Source organism: Canis lupus, chromosome 8, assembly GCF_048164855.1.
Source record: "Canis lupus baileyi chromosome 8, mCanLup2.hap1, whole genome shotgun sequence".
Taxonomy (NCBI): Eukaryota; Metazoa; Chordata; class Mammalia; order Carnivora; family Canidae; genus Canis; species Canis lupus.
Window position 1 is genome coordinate 25,352,464 of NC_132845.1, and position 19,210 is coordinate 25,371,673.

The window sequence follows — 19,210 nt, forward strand, 5'->3', positions numbered from 1 at the left end:
AGTGTTTTTGTGTGTGTGTGTGTGTGTGTGTGTGCATATGTGCATTGAGGTGAGGGAAGGGGAAGAAGAATGGATGAATGACATCAAGGACAACTCTAACCATCTACTGAAGAGAAAATACCATCTCCTGGCAACATGTAAAAATCCATAAACAAATGAAACATGTGTGATCATTGTGCACAGTACTTTTAAAGAAAGAGCTTCATAAAAAAACAACAACAACAACAACAACAGCGATTCATTTAGTATAAAGGTATTAAAATTATTTGGTAAATTATTTTCCACTGAAAAAATACAAATGCACTATAAACGAAGATATTCTGCTTATGCCTCAGGTTTATATTTAAAATGATTTATAGTCTGCAATTTCTTCCTAAGGTCATCACCTTCATAAATACTAGCCACATACAGTGAAAATCAACTCAATAAAATGAGTATTTCATTTCTCTTCCTCCTGCTTATGTAGATACTTCTTCCATCTGCATAGCACCCATTTATAACAAAGCCTCACACTGTGCAGATTTTTATGAGTTCTTGAGCTTTTCTTTCTTTTTTATCTTTCTATGCATCAGCAAAGCAACTGGCAGATTCTTTAATAAAATATATTATACACATTAATATTTATAAGCCTATGAATTGGATGTTTAAATAAACATTCACCAACTTATGCCAATTCTTTTGTTTTAGACGTTAAATCACACTTACATTGCCTGGAAAGTCAGCTTTTAGTTCAGTGACACTTTGACACCAATATGCAGCCGTTTTTTCACTGATGAGCTCAATATTCAGGAAGGAGCTTTGTCCAGGGCCATACATGGGGCCAGAGGTAGTCCCCCGGATGATTCTAGGTGAAACATTTGTCACGATGTCCTGATAAAAGAGTAAAGATATTGGGTCTCCTTTTGACAAACAAAAACTACAATCTTTATTCCCTGCTCGTTGCCATATGATAATATTTTACGAAGTCTTTCTAACATTTTTACAGAAGAATTTTTAAAATATATTTTAAATTACACATGAACATAAACCACTTCCAAATGAAATAGTAAAATATTTGTTAGCTTTATTTAAATTACCGCCTATAATTATAAGGTTAGCATAATAAAATATAGATATGTAAATTAATTTACACAGGTTTGGGGCATACATATTTTAATTTGTTTGCAATTAAATAATAAATAAAAACCTGAGTAAAATATAAGAAAATGATTTCAGTCTATTTAACCCAAATACCTCCAATGAAATTTTAACTCCAATAAAAACTAATGTTTTGTAAAGAAAAAAATATTTTTCTTAAAAATTAATTCCAATGTAAATCAGCCAAGGAGTATATATTACTACTACTGGCTCATCAAACTTTAACGCATACTCTAACAAATGGGGGTCAGTCAGCTTACCTACAGGAATCTAACTATAAATTCACATTCAATGAGAACTCAGTTCTCCCAAGACTGAAATGAGGATATCAATAACTTCCTGATAACTATAAACAGTAAACAGTCAAATTAACTCGCTTGTTAAGTGTAATTAACAATGCACAACTGCTTCTAAAGCTGTATTAACAAAGAAGAGTAACATTCTTACGTTACTAAAAACTAAAAAGAAACAAAGAAGAAAAATGTTTCTTTAGCCAACTTCCAATTAAAATTAATTTTGAGTAAAGGTCATTTAGTTAAGGATTTATCAGAATTAGTCATTTAAGTACCCCTCCTCACCATCTTGTCACTTTTAGTGAGATAACATGAACCCCCATTAGTATATAGCAATTAAGGTCAATTTACATATTTTAATTAAGAACCACCCCATATAAAACAATTAGCGTAATAGGCATACTAACTGGATTTCATAACATTTGGACGTTTTTCCAACTAGATAGACAGGAAACCTTAATTAGCATTAATTAGTGCTGATCTGCATATGTTTGATAAGGCATACCCTTGCCACAAAAGATTATTTATTCCTGAATCTGCCAAATGCTACAGTTGCAGAGGATGAAAGGACTTTTCTTCACATTGCATGTTAATTTCTGGTAATTTACATTCACTTTTACATTCGAATTAATATATTATAAAATAAATGGTATAAATGTTACAATAAGCCTCCTTAAATATGTACATTTTTACTTATAGGAATCCTGCCAGTTAATGTTTTACTAATTAAGCCATTCCACTTCTATTGTAATTGTGGGCAATACCACCAGCCTTACTTTGATTTGCTATTGTGAAACAGTGTTCCACAATCTTATAATGGGTAATATGACAAGTTGAGTCACTCCAGGAAGCTCAAGCCTGGTGGGTCAAATTTCTATCTTGGCAAATGCTTAAATGTGTGCTTTGCACCCCTGCAGGTGGCTTCTGTGCAGCTCACCCAGGTAGGTACTCTTTCACTGCCATGGTCTGAGGAGACAATTCTAGGAATAAATAAGGCTAGTTTTCTTCTATACTCCAATGTTGAAGAGCCATACTCAATAAGCCTTGAGGTCCTCATTTCCTCTGCTCTACCCCCTATCCTAAAAGCCCTTCACCTACATACATCCAATGTAGATCACAGGTTGTGCGCTGCATAGAAAAACTTGGCCAATGAAGGGAACAGAGTCCTCTTTAAGTTCATCAACTCCCATGGCCCGGCACTGAATAGTCCCACAAATGAAGGGGCACCTATTTTAAACAACCATTTTATAATTTAGTGGCACCTCTTGCTTACTGAATAAAACTCATTAATGTTAGCAGTACCCTGTTCCTTTCCATTTTTCAGGTCTTAGCCTAGACTTCAGTCTCTTTGAAAAACCTTTCGATCTCTCCAACATCATCAAGTCTTAATAAGCTGACTTAAGCCACCATAGCATTATATACCTTCCCCAATTGGCATTCATAACACCTGCATTGTGACTGCCTATATTCTTGTCTGAACCTTCCACTAGAGTGTAAGGTATGTAAGAGGAGAAACTATCTTGTTTCCTATTACATGACCAGCTTCTAGCCTGGCCTTTAGTTCAGATAATGTGTTTTGGAGAAGCCTAGTGCCAAGACCCTAGGCACTAGAATGGGTCTTGTCCTGAGGCATGGGAACTATTTAGGATTTATTGCTGGCCCTATTCTGTTGCTGAACAGATATGTGGATTTGGACTTATATTCAAATTTCAGGTACTGGTTCTTTGCTTAGATTCTTTCCTATTAGTCTGTTACTGTAGAATTGGGGACTTTCCCTGATAGCTCAGGGACCCCCTTCTCTGACTACAGCTCCCTACCACCAACTACAGCTAGATCCTGGTAGGAGTATGCTTGACACAGACTGTCCATTACTCCACCTTTCTCATATCAGCCTACTGCAGAGCCTTGATGACAGGAAGTATGTTTGAACTTCAATGCCCTGTAGCTTCTAAGATTTCCCTGATTGTTGGCCCTAACTTGCTGGGTTTATCTGATCTCTATGATCCAAATACAATGACTTTGTTCAAGTACAATCTGACTTTAGGGCTTTTCTGAGCCTGGTGGATGCAAATTCCTAACCTGGTCCATGGCTACCTTGGGGATTTGATTTCTTAGCCAATGAACCTATTAGGATCTTAACCAACTATAGTTGCTTCTTGTGTTTGAACCCTACTAGGACTAGGCCCACATCTTCACGGTATGCTCAGATTTTTTTTTTTTTTTTTAAGATCATAAAATGAAAAAAAGACACAGAATGGAAGAATTGCACCCATATTGAGTAAGGAAAATCCCAATGGTCCAGTTATTCTAAGCCATATGCTTTTTCACAGTAACCTTCCTCATAATAATTAGGTCAACAACTTACGATGGTGAAAGGGTCAATAAACTGACAAGATTTAATTGGAGGACAGTCAAGCAAATGCTTCTTTCTTAAAATGCCCCATATTAGTGGTAACTTAAAACCTAAGATTTTGCCATTAGAGACTTTTCCTTCATGTATTGTGACTTAAGTTTAATTTTAATATTAGGCTTATTTTATTTTTCTCTTCGATAATGTCATATTAAACTCTAAATATACCATGGGAGAATTTTCAAAGATCAAATTAACAAAGATTAAACTAACAAAGGTCAAAGAGGAAGTGCAAGGAAAATCAAAAAAGAAACTTCATCTACTTTATAACACAGGTTGCTTATTCCTTTCTGTTGATTTACGATAGGCAGTGTTTCTCTGAACAGGTCAGTTTTCTCTTTCCTTAATTCAAACAAAGAAGAAAGATCCTTAAACAACTCCCCGAATTACATAATGTCTACTGTGTAAAGCTTGTCAACTATCAGTGAGTCAATTTTTGCCATTCTAGCAATTTAAAAATTCAGTATATTCCAAATGCAACAAAAGTGCCCAGATTCCAAGATTATCACCCAGTGATAACTCAGTAATAGAAATTTTATTCTAGGTTTTCTTTCCCAAATTCATTCATATTTGCTACTTTGTCAAAAAATCTCCACTGACTTAAGACTTCTTAGAATTGTTAAATTAAGTGGAAGATGACCGAAAATGGATACATCCAATTATTATTGGTTATATGATTATACAGTTAGAGCTTCAATAATTGGGCAGTAACTTACTAAAGCTTTTGAACTGGGAAAACTAGAATTTGAGCATGATTTTATAAGATAATATTTTGCTTTAATATTTAATAGCTAAATTATATTAGCATTGCTTAAGGGAGTTAATATAACAAAATAAACATATTCAGAATATTTAGAACAAATGAGTTCATTCTCTATAACACAGAGGATGAATTACCATAGTTCAAATCTTCAGTGCATTGACAATATACAGATTTCTAAAAATTGATGTTTATAGATAAGGAAACGTTAGGTGATATCTCTGCTTTGTGTGATATTGTGACTACCATTATAAAATTGAATGTTAGTGACCCCTTAACATTTGAAGTGATGCTAGTGATATTTCAGCGTTAGTAAAGAGATTTAAATGGTAAACAGGCTGATTATATTTGCTTGTTTAAATTCAGTTACTTGACTTCTCTTATCCACCCCCCCAAAAAAAAACCTATAGTGTTTCCATGGTTACCACTGGTCAAGATAGTCACAATGGCCTCAATGAACAGAAAAAGAAACTTTGCAGCGATGTCTTGGAAAAAGCTAGGAAAAGAACTGGGATCCAAAAAAGTTGAATGAAAATGAAAAATACAGGTTCCAGAGTGAGCCACAGCTACTGTACCACAACAGATTAACTTAAAATTTGTTGAGTGAAAAGAGTAAACTGTCAAAAAATATAAAGAATATGATCCCTAAAACAAACAAAATAACACAACATACTATTTAGTAAAACATATTTATATGAACAAATATAAATAAGAGATTATGTAAAAATAATTCAGGACAGTGGATGCCAGGGGAGAATTGGGGACAGTGGAGTAAGAATGATTCTAAAAGTATTAGTGATATATAATTTTAAAGAAGTTTTACTCTTGAACTGCAGAAACATAATGGCAAAATGAGAAATCTGTTTAGTGAACTTTATGCATAGTGCATAGTGTTATGAGCTGCAGAGAAAGTTTTATTGGTTTACCTGAAAATCTGTCATTTAAATCTTAGAGGTAAGTTGTTCCTTTTATTTTATTTTATTTTTTAATTTCCAAAACTCTGCTCTAAACGGTTGTTTTTGTCAAACAAATCTCTTCACTAATTAGTTTTATAAGCTAGAATTTCGAAAATTAAATGTACTCCATGACAAATTGTCTTCTAAAATAAATCACTTTCTATTTAACCGGGATTTATCTATACATTATTCCATAATAGAGGAAAATCATTTTGCAAATAAATCTAACAACAATATCCTGTTACATAATATGGTCCTATCATTATAAATCTGGCATACTGCTACCCTGGGAATAGCAAAAAGTAAAATAAAATTCAACAGTGGCCCAGTTTCCAGTGCAACTCCACTATTATGAAAGAAAAGAACTCTTTAACATTTTATTTTCTTCATGAACTGAGTATATTAATATTTGATTACTCCCCAAAATAAATGTTATAATGGTCAGAATAATCTCTACTTGGTTGTTTTGGAGGGTCAGAATGGGTAGGTTGAGAATTTTTTCTTAATACATCAATTTTTCCATTCTAGTGCCTTATATAAAGACAGCACTCAAAAACCTGAAATTGTGACAAAATTTATCCCTTTGTCATCAGGAACTTTAAATCTGTCTACCCACATGGAAAACACAGTAAACAAGAGTAATAGTGTTATCTAGACATACAAGATAAATTATCAGAGAAATACTGGCATTGAAATTGTAGAAAAAAAATAATTCAGATTTTTATAGCACAGATCTTTCACATACATCATTCTATTTGATCTTCATGATTCTATCATCATGCTGCTAATACTAAAACTAGGGCCTAGAGAAATTAAAGGGACTTTTCCACTACTGCCCAACTCTAGTGAGCATTAGAGGTTAAGACTAGAATTGAGGTACATTTATGTGATATGAATAATATCAGTGACTACTTAACATTTGATTCAGGTGATACTAATTAGCACTAATTTTAGTTGTAAGAAAAATAAGTCAATTTAAACAATTATTTATTTATTTATTTATTTATTTATTTACGGAAATGGAATGTGATATCTACTTGAAGGAAAAGGAATAATTCCCATAACTGAAAATGCATTTCAAAATTTTTCTGTCTCTTTTCTCTGCTTTTTTTTTCATAGCTCTTCATTCTTCCCTCTTTCTATAGAGGGCTTCCTCTGCTACAGTTCAAGTTCATATGATAGAACCATCAGCCCCTGACAGGTTCTGGTTTATAAGGTATACGTATAGTCACGCTCAAATCTTGTAATCTCACAGGCCCAATTTTACCCTGGTGGCAGAGACTCTAATGGGTTTCACTTGGGTTTGATATTTGCCCCTTGTCTAATTAACTATATCTATCAGGGTAGAATTAAGGGTTCATATATATGCTCATATAAACAAATACGGAGTAATCGAGAGCTAAGCAAATAGTTTTAAACGAGTCTTTAAGAATCTACTACCCTGGGACTAGTCTTTGCTAGGTTCACCTTAGAAAACTTAGAAAAAAATATCATATGATCATGAACAAAGTATAATTACCTAGGAAAGTGGATGAAAATGGACAAAATTATTATCATATAATGAAATGAAACTTCCCACAGTCTTGAATAAACCATAACAATCCATTTCCTATTCCTGTGGGCCCAAACCTTACTAGATCAAAGTTGTAAGAACTCTTTAAAAACTCCCTCATGTTTTAGGTTACATTGGCAATTCTGTTATTCCAGCATGGTGGTGTGCTGTAGACTGTCTGCACAGACAGCCTGGTGTACACCCAGTAGCAGTCTCATACTGCACTGAACTGATTGTGTAAGATGGGTAGGAGTGTAGCATTAGAGGAGAAACAACATGTTGTGTTCTACAATGAATAGGAAAAAAATTTACAACCTGATTAGGAATAAAGAGGGGAATAAAGAGTAGAAACCGAATATACTGAATGCCTCCTATGTGTCAAGGAAGGACTTTTACTCACATACTCTCTTGAGCTCACGTGGATCAAACATCTCCCACCTCTTAGATGGTGTCAAACATCTAGAGGATTTGGTATCTCTCACAGCTCAAGTACGGAGATTAAGTTTTTGAATTTTATTTATATTTTACTAGTAAAATTTTCAATCACAGACTTGTGTAGCTTTTTGTCTTTCCTCTTTCCCTTTTCCAAAGAGCTTATAACTTTGTAAATAGGACACCAAAAAGTAATTTGTTTTGCTCTTTGACTTTCTCATCTGTCAAACCGGCTTCACTATATGCTTCACTATATGACAGAGAGGTTGTAGGATCTTAAGTGAAATATTATAGCACATATCTGACATGTGGTATTTGATAAATACATATTTAATCATTCATCAGCTCATCAGCTTCAGAAACAGTCAAAACAGAAAGAGTTCAGGCACCTGGCCTTAACTTGTACATGGCCTGAAGCTGACAAAGCAACAGGAAATGAGGATGGGAAGATTGTAGAGTTGGGTCAGATTAGAGAGTCCTGAATGACTGTTTTAAGGAGTTCAAACTTTTTTCTGCAGGCTTTGAGAATCCATTGTGTTCTGTCTCCTATTCAAGTTATTAATACCAATAGCTCACAGCAGCTGTGCATTCACAGAGATAAGTTTTACAAGGAACAGATGAAGAGCTTTTTCAGAGCTGATATCAGATGGATTAAAACGTGATTAATCAACAGACAGACTGATTAAATTATTGGGTTCACTGTTCAGATAAGAGGTTTTGGATACACTCTGCCAAACTGTAATTAACTTAGAAATTTCTGCTGGCCTGCTTATAAGATGATCATGTGATATGCTTTGAAGAAATCTTTTAAGGCCCAGAACAGCAGCTGTGAAGGTGTAAGCATGAGTCAGTTTTAATAATTACTAATCATCTCCAAGTATTAAAGCAGAATTTTCACTGAAAATGATAAATATTTGTAAAAACTTTATTTTTTATAAAACTTGTATAAATCCTCTGGTTTTACTCTAGAAGCCACTGGAAGTGAAATGGCTATTATTTAAGTAAGAAGTACCTAAAAGAATCAAACAGGAGTTTTCCAGTTCTGCAGTATGGTTAACAAGATAATGAGAAAAACTCTCACAGTACAGCACATTAAAAAATACTGGACAGGGATATGAAAAAAACAAAAGATGAACAACTGAATTGGTGTCAAAATTAGGCAATTTCTTTGAGATCAAAAATGACAACAAAACAGATTCATAATGACAAACTAATTATAGGGTGGTGTCTGCTGGCCTCTGGAGGCCTAGAGCCTGATTCCTAATGGCTCATACACACCTGAGAGAGCAGAAAAAGTCAGGGCCTAACCATAAGGTAGGACAAACAAAAAGCAATGCTCTCAATTTGTGGTCTAGAAAACCACCAGAGGGGAATGGTGGGGTAAATGTCCAATTTAGCCTTAATTATGGATGGATGAAAAAAAAAACAAAGTCTCCCTTAAGATTTCAAACTTGTGTGGGCTACAAAACTTCAAGTTGAAAACTTGGTTTAAAGGTGGCTCCTGAAAAAAAAAAAAAAAAAAAAAAAAAAAAAAAAAGAAAAAGAAAAAAAAAAAGGAGGTGGCTCCTGGTCATGGTGTCCAAAGACACCTAGGAGAAGCAATCTCAAACTCTCTCTGGAGGGATTTTTATCTCGGTATCAAAAAAATTCCCATAAATAAATTTCCATGGAAAGTGAACTCAGAAGAATTCTGCTAAACAAGTGAGAAAAAAAAATATAAGCCAGAGTCAGTAGGAAGACAAAGCTACAAAATCAGACCCACAAAAGATTATAGATTATCAGATATTGAAAATAAATCTTTAATATGTTTGAAAAATAAAAGAGGGACTGAAATGTGTAATCAAAGAATAAGAAATTCAAACTTAACATGAAAATTTAAAATATAAGCAAATATAAGCAAAAGGAATTTCTAAAAATTAAAAAATATATATATATATATATATATATATATATAGTACAAATTGGGAAAACATAACCTTAATAGTTTGGAGTAAACAAGAGATTAGACATAGCTGAATAGAATCAGTCCACTTGATATCTATGGGAATATGAAATGTGACATAAATGTGACAAATGACACGTAAAACGTAATATGGAGGTTGAGAGGCATGAAAAACAGAGAGTGAAAGGAGAAATCTAACTGGATCTCCCAAGATAATAGGGAGTCTTGAGAGAGGTAATAGTTCAATAGATATTGTTAGAGATTCAATAGAATTAATGAAAGACACAGATCTTCAAATTTAGGGTCAAAAAACACAAGGAAATTTTTTTAATCGACATCTTGTAGCAAATAAAATACCAAAAACAAAGAGAAAGCTTAATAAGTAGCCCGAGGAAGAAAAGATTATGTACAAAGGAAAAACAGATTGACAGGGAACTTCTTGACAGTGTCCTTGGAAGTCAGAAGAGGATAAAATATTGTCTCTAAAGAAGGAAGGGGAAAAATTAATAAGTTAATTAATTAAAAAATTAAAAAGGAAGGAATGTTAACTGAGAATTGCACAACTTCAAAATCATAATTCAGAATAAGAATAAAATAATTACATTTTTGAACAAAAGGAGTGATGAGCAAATAGTATACAGCAGAGAAAATGAGTGAGCTAATGCTATTTCAATGAGGAAGAATGTGAAAAAATGTTGGACAATAGCAAGAATGAAGCAAGTTGCATAAAGAATGTTAACTGTAGGGTTGTATTAAAAATAAAAACAGGCAAAACTGGACGGCGTACTATTTAGAGATACATATGTGGTAAAACATAAAAAAGCAAGAAAATGATAATGACAAAATCTAAGTCATTACCTTTAGAGGGAAGAGAAAGGGCTATATCTGAGTGGGGGTACATAGAGTCAAAGGTACAGGAATATCTTATGCTTCTCTTTCTGTGTGAAATGTTAAAAGAAGGTATTCATTGTATTATTTCTTAAAATGTATATCTATATTATATATTATTTTGTATACATACTATATTTCACATGGAAAATAGAAAAAAAGATAGGATGCAGACCTGAAGATGGTATTATTCTAGAGGCAGCTCAGATTGGTATTCTCTGCCTCAGCATTACCACCTGTGTTTACATATGGCCCTGAATGATGTCTTAGGCAGAGTACTACTTCTGGTGATTCCTCTAACAAAATGATGAGATTGTATGACATGATCCCTTATACCACTTTTAGTTGATACTCATTAGGATAACAAAAAGTCATTTATCCATAAACATACAAATTGGAAACATTTCAGATCAGAAGTGTTGCTATAAGAAACACTTTTTGGCCCATGACACAGATTTGTGATTTAGGGGTAATTTCAAACTCATTAAAACCACTTCAGGTAACACACACACACACACACACACACACACACACATTTTGGCTGTTTTAGGTAATCTTCCCCACCAATATCTCACTGACTAAAATGAAAGAGGAAAAAAAAAAGTTTATTTCTGTCAAGATCTGCAAAACCATTCAGTTAACAAAAAAATCATTCATTTGGGCAAATATGTAGAGTCAAACTCCCCTAAATGTAAGTTAAGCAGCCATGAAATTTAATAATTGAAATAGTAAAGTTTAAAGTCTGCTTTCTCATAATTCTAACACTCTTACCCAATAGCATTCTTTCATATATTAGGCCATAAAGATGCTTGTATTATAATTACAAAACACCATTTAAAGAATGTATTATGTCCTACAGCACTTAGCCTTGACAAACAATTACTGGATATCACATTCAACTGAATAAAAAAAGCAATCTTTATCACAGGTTAAAATTAGCTTTGGAACAATAATGCTTTCAAAGCTATTGTAAACTCCAACTGCTTTGCACCAGTCTCTTTTGAGGAAATGCAAACAAGTAAACTGAAGGACATTTGAAAAACTTTGTGTCTGTGTCCTCTAAAGTTATTTCAAAAAAAAAATTTTTTTTAGCTTCTTAGGGATAATCTGATAACATTTAAAGGGTGATCAGCATGGCTTCAATAGGAATAGCTTTTACAAATTAGAATCAAAACAAAACAACATATAACCAAGCAAGCAAAACCCAGAATTCTGGACTTTAGAACGTTATTCATAATAGGATTCGATTTTAATATCAGGACCACATGGTTTTATTTTTTATTTATTTTTTTTAATTTATTTTTTATTGGTGTTCAATTTACTAACATACAGAATAACACCCAGTGCCCGTCACCCATTCACTCCCACCCCCCGCCCTCCTCCCCTTCTACCACCCCTAGTTCGTTTCCCAGAGTTAGCAGTCTTTATGTTCTGTCTCCCTTTCTGATATTTCCCACACATTTCTTCTCCCTTCCCTTATTTTCCCTTTCACTATTATTTATATTCCCCAAATGAATGAGAACATATAATGTTTGTCCTTCTCCGACTGACTTACTTCACTCAGCATAATACCCTCCAGTTCCATCCACGTTGAAGCAAATGGTGGGTATTTGTCATTTCTAATGGCTGAGTAATATTCCATTGTATACATAAACCACATCTTCTTTATCCATTCATCTTTCGTTGGACACCGAGGCTCCTTCCACAGTTTGGCTATCGTGGCCATTGCTGCTAGAAACATCGGGGTGCAGGTGTCCCGGCGTTTCATTGCATTTGTATCTTTGGGGTAAATCCCCAACAGTGCAATTGCTGGGTCGTAGGGCAGGTCTATTTTTAGCTCTTTGAGGAACCTCCACACAGTTCTCCAGAGTGGCTGCACCAGTTCACATTCCCACCAACAGTGTAAGAGGGTTCCCTTTTCTCCGCATCCTCTCCAACATTTGTGGTTTCCTGCCTTGTTAATTTTCCCCATTCTCACTGGTGTGAGGTGGTATCTCATTGTGGTTTTGATTTGTATTTCCCTGATGGCAAGTGATGCAGAGCATTTTCTCATATGCATGTTGGCCATGTCTATGTCTTCCTCTGTGAGATTTCTGTTCATGTCTTTTGCCCATTTCATGATTGGATTGTTTGTTTCTTTGGTGTTGAGTTTAATAAGCTCTTTATAGATCTTGGAAACTAGCCCTTTATCTGATATGTCATTTGCAAATATCTTCTCCCATTCTGTAGGTTGTCTTTGAGTTTTGTTGACTGTATCCTTTGCTGTGCAAAAGCTTCTTATCTTGATGAAGTCCCAATAGTTCATTTTTGCTTTTGTTTCTTTTGCCTTCGTGGATGTATCTTGCAAGAAGTTACTATGGCCGAGTTCAAAAAGGGTGTTGCCTGTGTTCTTCTCTAGGATTTTGATGGAATCTTGTCTCACATTTAGATCTTTCATCCATTTTGAGTTTATCTTTGTGTATGGTGAAAGAGAGTGGTCTAGTTTCATTCTTCTGCATGTGGATGTCCAATTTTCCCAGCACCATTTATTGAAGAGACTGTCTTTCTTCCAATGGATAGTCTTTCCTCCTTTATCGAATATTAGTTGCCCATAAAGTTCAGGGTCCACTTCTGGATTCTCTATTCTGTTCCACTGATCTATGTGTCTGTTTTTGTGCCAGTACCACACTGTCTTGATGACCACAGCTTTGTAGTACAACCTGAAATCTGGCATTGTGATGCCCCCAGATATGGTTTTCTTTTTTAAAATTCCCCTGGCTATTCGGGGTCTTTTCTGATTCCACACAAATCTTAAAATAATTTGTTCTAACTCTCTGAAGAAAGTCCATGGTATTTTGATAGGGATTGCATTAAACGTGTATATTGCCCTGGGTAACATTGACATTTTCACAGTATTAATTCTGCCAATCCATGAGCATGGAATATTTTTCCATCTCTTTGTGTCTTCCTCAATTTCTTTCAGAAGTGTTCTATAGTTTTGAGGGTATAGATCCTTTACCTCTTTGGTGAGGTTTATTCCTAGGTATCTTATGCTTTTGGGTGCAATTGTAAATGGGATTGACTCCTTAATTTCTCTTTCTTCAGTCTCATTGTTAGTGTATAGAAATGCCACTGACTTCTGGGCATTGATTTTGTATCCTGCCACGCTACCGAATTGCTGTATGAGTTCTAGCAATCTTGGGGTGGAGACTTTTGGGTTTTCTAGGTAGAGTATCATGTCATCGGCGAAGAGGGAGAGTTTGACTTCTTCTTTGCCAATTTGAATGCCTTTAATGTCTTTTTGTTGTCTGATTGCTGAGGCTAGGACTTCCAGTACTATGTTGAACAGCAGTGGTGAGAGTGGACATCCCTGTCTTGTTCCTGATCTTAGGGGAAAGGCTCCCAGTGCTTCCCCATTGAGAATGATATTTGCTGTGGGCTTTTCATAGATGGCTTTTAAGATGTTGAGGAATGCTCCCTCTATCCCTACACTCTGAAGAGTTTTGATCAGGAATGGATGCTGTATTTTGTCAAATGCTTTCTCTGCATCCAATGAGAGGATCATATGGTTCTTGGTTTTTCTCTTGCTGATATGATGAATCACATTGATTGTTTTACGGGTGTTGAACCACACATGGTTTTATTATAGAAAAGAAAATTAAATGGCAAAGCCTATGCACTGGTGGGATTTGAGAATATGCTACCCTGAAATATGGTATCTTGGCATATTAAAGATCTTAAACTGAAGAAATTTTTTAAAAGATAAAAAAAGCAGAAAAGTCACTCTAACCTCACATTCCTGGCCCTTTTCTGACACAGGTCTTAAAAACTCCCCTGTGAAAAATACTCTCCCTGTAACAGGAGGAAAGACATTCTTATCACCAGAGACAGGGAGTTTAGGGCCAAGAAATCTGTCCAGACAAACCTTGTTAAACTCATCCTTATCTTCTTAGTTACTCCTTTACCACTTACTACCCTACCCCTAACCCAAAACCTCTGTCTTGTCACTTTTTTCACTTTATGAGAAAACATTGCTTCTTTGTCTAAAAGGTGTAACAGTTTCTTGTTCTGGTCACTTTGAGTTTTCATTCTCTTGTGAAGGCACCCATGTACATGTACAAATTCAATAAAATGTATATGCTTTTCTCCTGTTAATCTTTGTCAGTTTCATTTTCAGACACAGCCAGGGGCCCTAAGAGGGTTGAGAAAAACTTTTTCCTCCCCTATAAGTAGAATTGTCAGTTCATTCAAACCCAGTCTTCTGAGGTAATATACATTCTTATCTATTCATCCTTCAGAAGACAGTGTGGAATGTAGAATTTCACCATTTAAATTATTTCATGAATTACTTTGATCATGATAGCTATTAATTCTGAAAATGGTATAATCAAAATCATAACAAAAAAGGTGGGCAGATGGAAATGCTGGATATAACCATAAAACAAACCTTCTTATAGGTTAAGCTAAAAATAAACAGAATCCTGGTAAAGATGTTACAATCAGAATCTGATCATTTTGCTCAAAATACTGATTTGAGACTCTACCACTAACTTGCTAAAGCAGCCTTGGAGATCCTTAGATCTTGAGAAGAAACAATGGCATGGTCAGTTTTCCTTTGGGTTATAATCACATTCTGACTTTAAGTGTGTTCAAAATTAATTAATAACAACAATAAATACCTTTAAGTGGTAATTAATTTAGTCACTTATGCTTGTCTGGATGTCAAGATTGATCAAAGTATCTCCAAATGACAATTTATATTTATATAGTGCTCTATAATTATCATCTGTGCTTCCACATATACAATGAAAGTTAACAGTCTTCAACACCCTTGAAATAGGAGGACATTTCCCGAGGGTATTTGCTGAACTATCTCATGAGGGATAACTGAATGGGGGGCTCTGTGACCGACCATCTTGGGAAACCATCAGGGATGAAAACAAAACAAAACAAAACAAAACAAAACCATCAGGGATGTTTTACAACGCACCTAAGCATGTTGAAAGCCTTGAGGTATCCAGTATAGATCTACCTGTCTATAACTCCGTTTCTCACAAACCCGTTGAATTCTAAAACTGTTTTTCATGTCCAATTAATATCCTTCAGGACATTTATATTTTATAGAAAACAGATTATGATATATATAGGGCAGCAGTCTCCAAAATTTTTTGATCAGGTATCCATCAATAAAAGCAACCTTTTGGCCATGCATCTCCTCTGAATGTAAATTAAAAAATAAAATGAATAAAAAAAGAGAAATCAGAAAAAAGAGATAACCATAATATTAATAGATATTTTCATATATTTTTACCATAATCCTAGTGCTTTAGAGACATCTGAATCCACAATGGACAGGAGGGTATTGAAAAAAGTCTGTCTGGAGTGCAAAACGAAGAACTTTCTGTCCAGACAGGAAACTAAAATTCTGCCCTAGAAAGATTAGGAATTTTGTCTAGGGTAGAGGTCAGTAAAATTAAACTTCTATTGCAAAGAGTCAGATAGTGAATATTTCAGGGTATGCAGGTAATATGATATCTATCACTCAACTACTGAACTCTGTCACTGTTACAAGAAAGCAATCATAGACGTAATGCAACAAATAGAATTCTATGTCTGTGTTCCAATGAAAATTAATTTATGGATGGTAACATTTGAATTTCATAAGTTATGTATTAAACAGTTATTTATTTTTTACTTCTACTTTTAGGAATTTCCCATAACTTTCACAAGTCACATATATTACTCTTTTGATTTTTCTCCCAACCATTTAAAAAATGTAAAAATCAATGTTAGCTCATATGATGTACAAAAACAGTCTGGGGGCCAGATCTGGCCAGTGAGCCATACTCACAGATGCTTTATTCCAAGTGTGAAGGAGCAGATTAAAGAAGAAAGCCAAGGATGAATACAGAGGATGAGGTAAAGCAACATATTGATTTTTCTACTAAGCTTTAGGATGAAATATGAATAGAAAGGTGATTCTGTTTCTTAAAGTTTACTAGGATATAAAACATTTAAGTTGCTTGACAAAAAGTAGCAATAAAAAATATTGGTCAATATACAATAACTGATTACAAAATAAAATTTATAGAGAAAGATAGTTCAAAATATTTTTTAAAAAGAATGATGTTTTTTGAAAAGTTTTCAGAAATCTCCAAAATTAGTCAGAGCTGGCTCTGAGGTCCTTATGGCCCTTTGTAGACAGTCAGTACTAATGTTTATCAGCAGGAATTGTTTTTGCAAAAATGGTATAAATGAATTGCCTTTTAATATATCAACCTCATTAGGAACAAAATGTAGTGCTAATATCTGCAATGTTTCATAGCACTATATAAAATTATTTTCAAGCTTAGGTGAGGGTTACACAAACATCATAGATCTCCAGAAGTCTTTTATGTGATAAATTTAAATGTAATAAAACCTCATGGTTCTGATTACCAAAGGCTAAAGAATGAGTAATTTATACACTGCAGGCCTACAGAAGTACAACTTGTCTGCTAAAATAGCCCTAGGGGAAGATAAAATTGAAAAGACAAAGAACAGATAAATAAAATGCCACTATTTTCTCACAAATCTTTTTGGTCGTGGTTGATTTAAAAAAAAAAAAAAGTATTACGACTGATTTTATGGTAGTGAAAATAAAATGATAGTTATAAGCGCCACTGTTTAATACTAGCTACAGAGAAGAGAATTTTGAAATTCATTCATTAGCATATTGATAAGTTTGTATAACAAAATTAAATTCTACTAAGGGTTCACAACTTAGACTGGAGATACTAACCATAACACCATATTATGATGTTATAACTGAATTACAATGTCTTGGATCAATTTTGTAATTGAAGTAATTTCAAAATCTTATTTCTAAAAAATGGTTACGAACCTAATATACAGAGAAATATGGAAGATCCCAAGTACCTGAACCACAGCAAGCAAGGGATCTGATTGCTTCCTTAGATAAGATGGAGGATAAAAGCTAGAACTAGTAGTTAAATGACTGCTTATGCACATGGAAAAAGCTTTCTAATATTATACAAAAGGGCTCCATGCCCAGTCAGGTCATGTTCATCATTTTTACAAATAAATGATGTGAGCCATAAATAGATCTAAACATAGACACAGTGCAGTCATATTTATTGAATGTGCTGATAGTGTTGAGAGGTATTAGAAGAAAGTACTTTAATAGGACTAAGAGACCAGATTAAGAGAGAGGTATTAGAAGAAAGTACATTAATAGGACTAAGAGACCAGATTAAGAGACATAGGTCATTCCTGATTACTCCAAACCCACTTCATCCATTTCACCTGCATTTATGGAGTTTGTTTTTTTTTTTTTTTTTTTTTTTAATAAGGAGGCAGCAAGTGTATTAGTTAAAAAAAGAATAGGGGCACCTGGCTGGTTCAGTCAGAAGAGCAAGCAACTGTTAATCTCAGGGTCGTGGGTTTGAGCCCTACTATGGGTATAGCGATCACTTAAGCAAGCAGTCAAACAAACTTTTAAAAAAAGAATAAAGTCAAACTATTTGAGTTCACATCTAATTATTTCATCTTATTAGTTGGGCCACCTAGACAAATAATCTCTTTCTACTTCACTTTCCTTGTTGGTAAAATGAGCTAAAGATAATATCTCAAATGTTATCTTGGATAAAGTAAAACGAGTCACCTGTAAAGTGCTTAGAACAGTGTGTAACATTATACAAATAATTCAAACAATACAAATAATGCAAATAATAATTATTGTAATTCCATGGTCATCTTCTGTGCATTAACATTCTTTACCCTCCTGTGGTTATAATATATGCAAGATAATATGGATGTGAATTGATGCTGGGTCTTGGGGATGGTGTGCACGGCTCTAAGTAGCACATCTGCACCCAGATATTGGGGGAACTCTGGCCTTAGAGAGAGAGATACTGAGTGCTAACTTGCTATAGCTGCAATGTTAATGAAACAATTAGTGATGTTACTGATATAGTTGGACCCCCAATAGATTATAAGATTTCTGAACTAGTTCTCCTAATAACATGGCACACTGCTTGTTCTGGTAAAGGGAAAGGATTTGAGCTGGAGATTGTGAGTGCTATAATGTGTGAAAGATCTAGGCCATATATAACCTTTTTAAAAACCTTTGGGGGGAAAAAAAACCTTTAAATAAGCTTCAGATGCTTACATCACTGATACAAGTATGTATGATGAGATCAATAAAGTTAGCTCAAAAACTGCAAATTGCATTACCTCTATCTTCAATATGCTTTACAGGGAGATCATAAAAACCAAGGTGAGGAATCTCAGGACAGAGTGGAAAAAATGCTAGAGTCAGAGAGGAGGACCAATATGTAGGACACAGAATCAAATTCCAAAGAGATGTTGATGGGTCAGAGTGACAGATCGTATTCAATAACATGTAATAAGTAATTATACTTTGGGTCTAACATACATATGTACAAGATAAAGAAGTCACAGTTCATCAGCTGAAAAGCTTAATAAAATACTAGGTATTTTATTTTAATACGGCTCAAAAAAGGAAAGGAGGCTACACGAAAAACTAGTGCGTATATTAGTAGTAAGTTAGTATTAGAAAAAGAAATGTGGTTCTTACTCTTCTCAGAGCTGTTCAAAATACTACCTCCAGTTTGGGGCAAATGAAAACACTTTCAGTGGAAAACAACAGCAACAGAAAAAGTTAAGGGACTTAAAATTAAATCACATAAGGAATAGTTTAGCTTGGCTAAACAAAAATGGAATATATAAAAGCTTTTATCACTTATCTGAAGGACATACAAAGGAAATTCAGGCATTTTCTGAATTACCTTAAGATAGGGTAACCTGTACAATAATTAAAAACCATTCACAAGCATTTC

General features: G+C 34.2%; 1 protein-coding gene across 4 annotated transcripts in view; it reads right to left on the bottom strand.

Annotated features, from left to right (window-relative positions):
• Nucleotides 1–19,210, bottom strand: part of DPYD (dihydropyrimidine dehydrogenase) — a 790,677-nt gene that overhangs the window by 321,323 nt on the left and 450,144 nt on the right. For all 4 annotated transcript variants that reach the window (XM_072834642.1, XM_072834646.1, XM_072834643.1 and 1 more), the window contains one exon: nt 706–870. In XM_072834642.1, the coding sequence (XP_072690743.1) occupies nt 706–870 (165 nt within the window). The remainder of the gene's footprint in view (nt 1–705; nt 871–19,210) is intronic.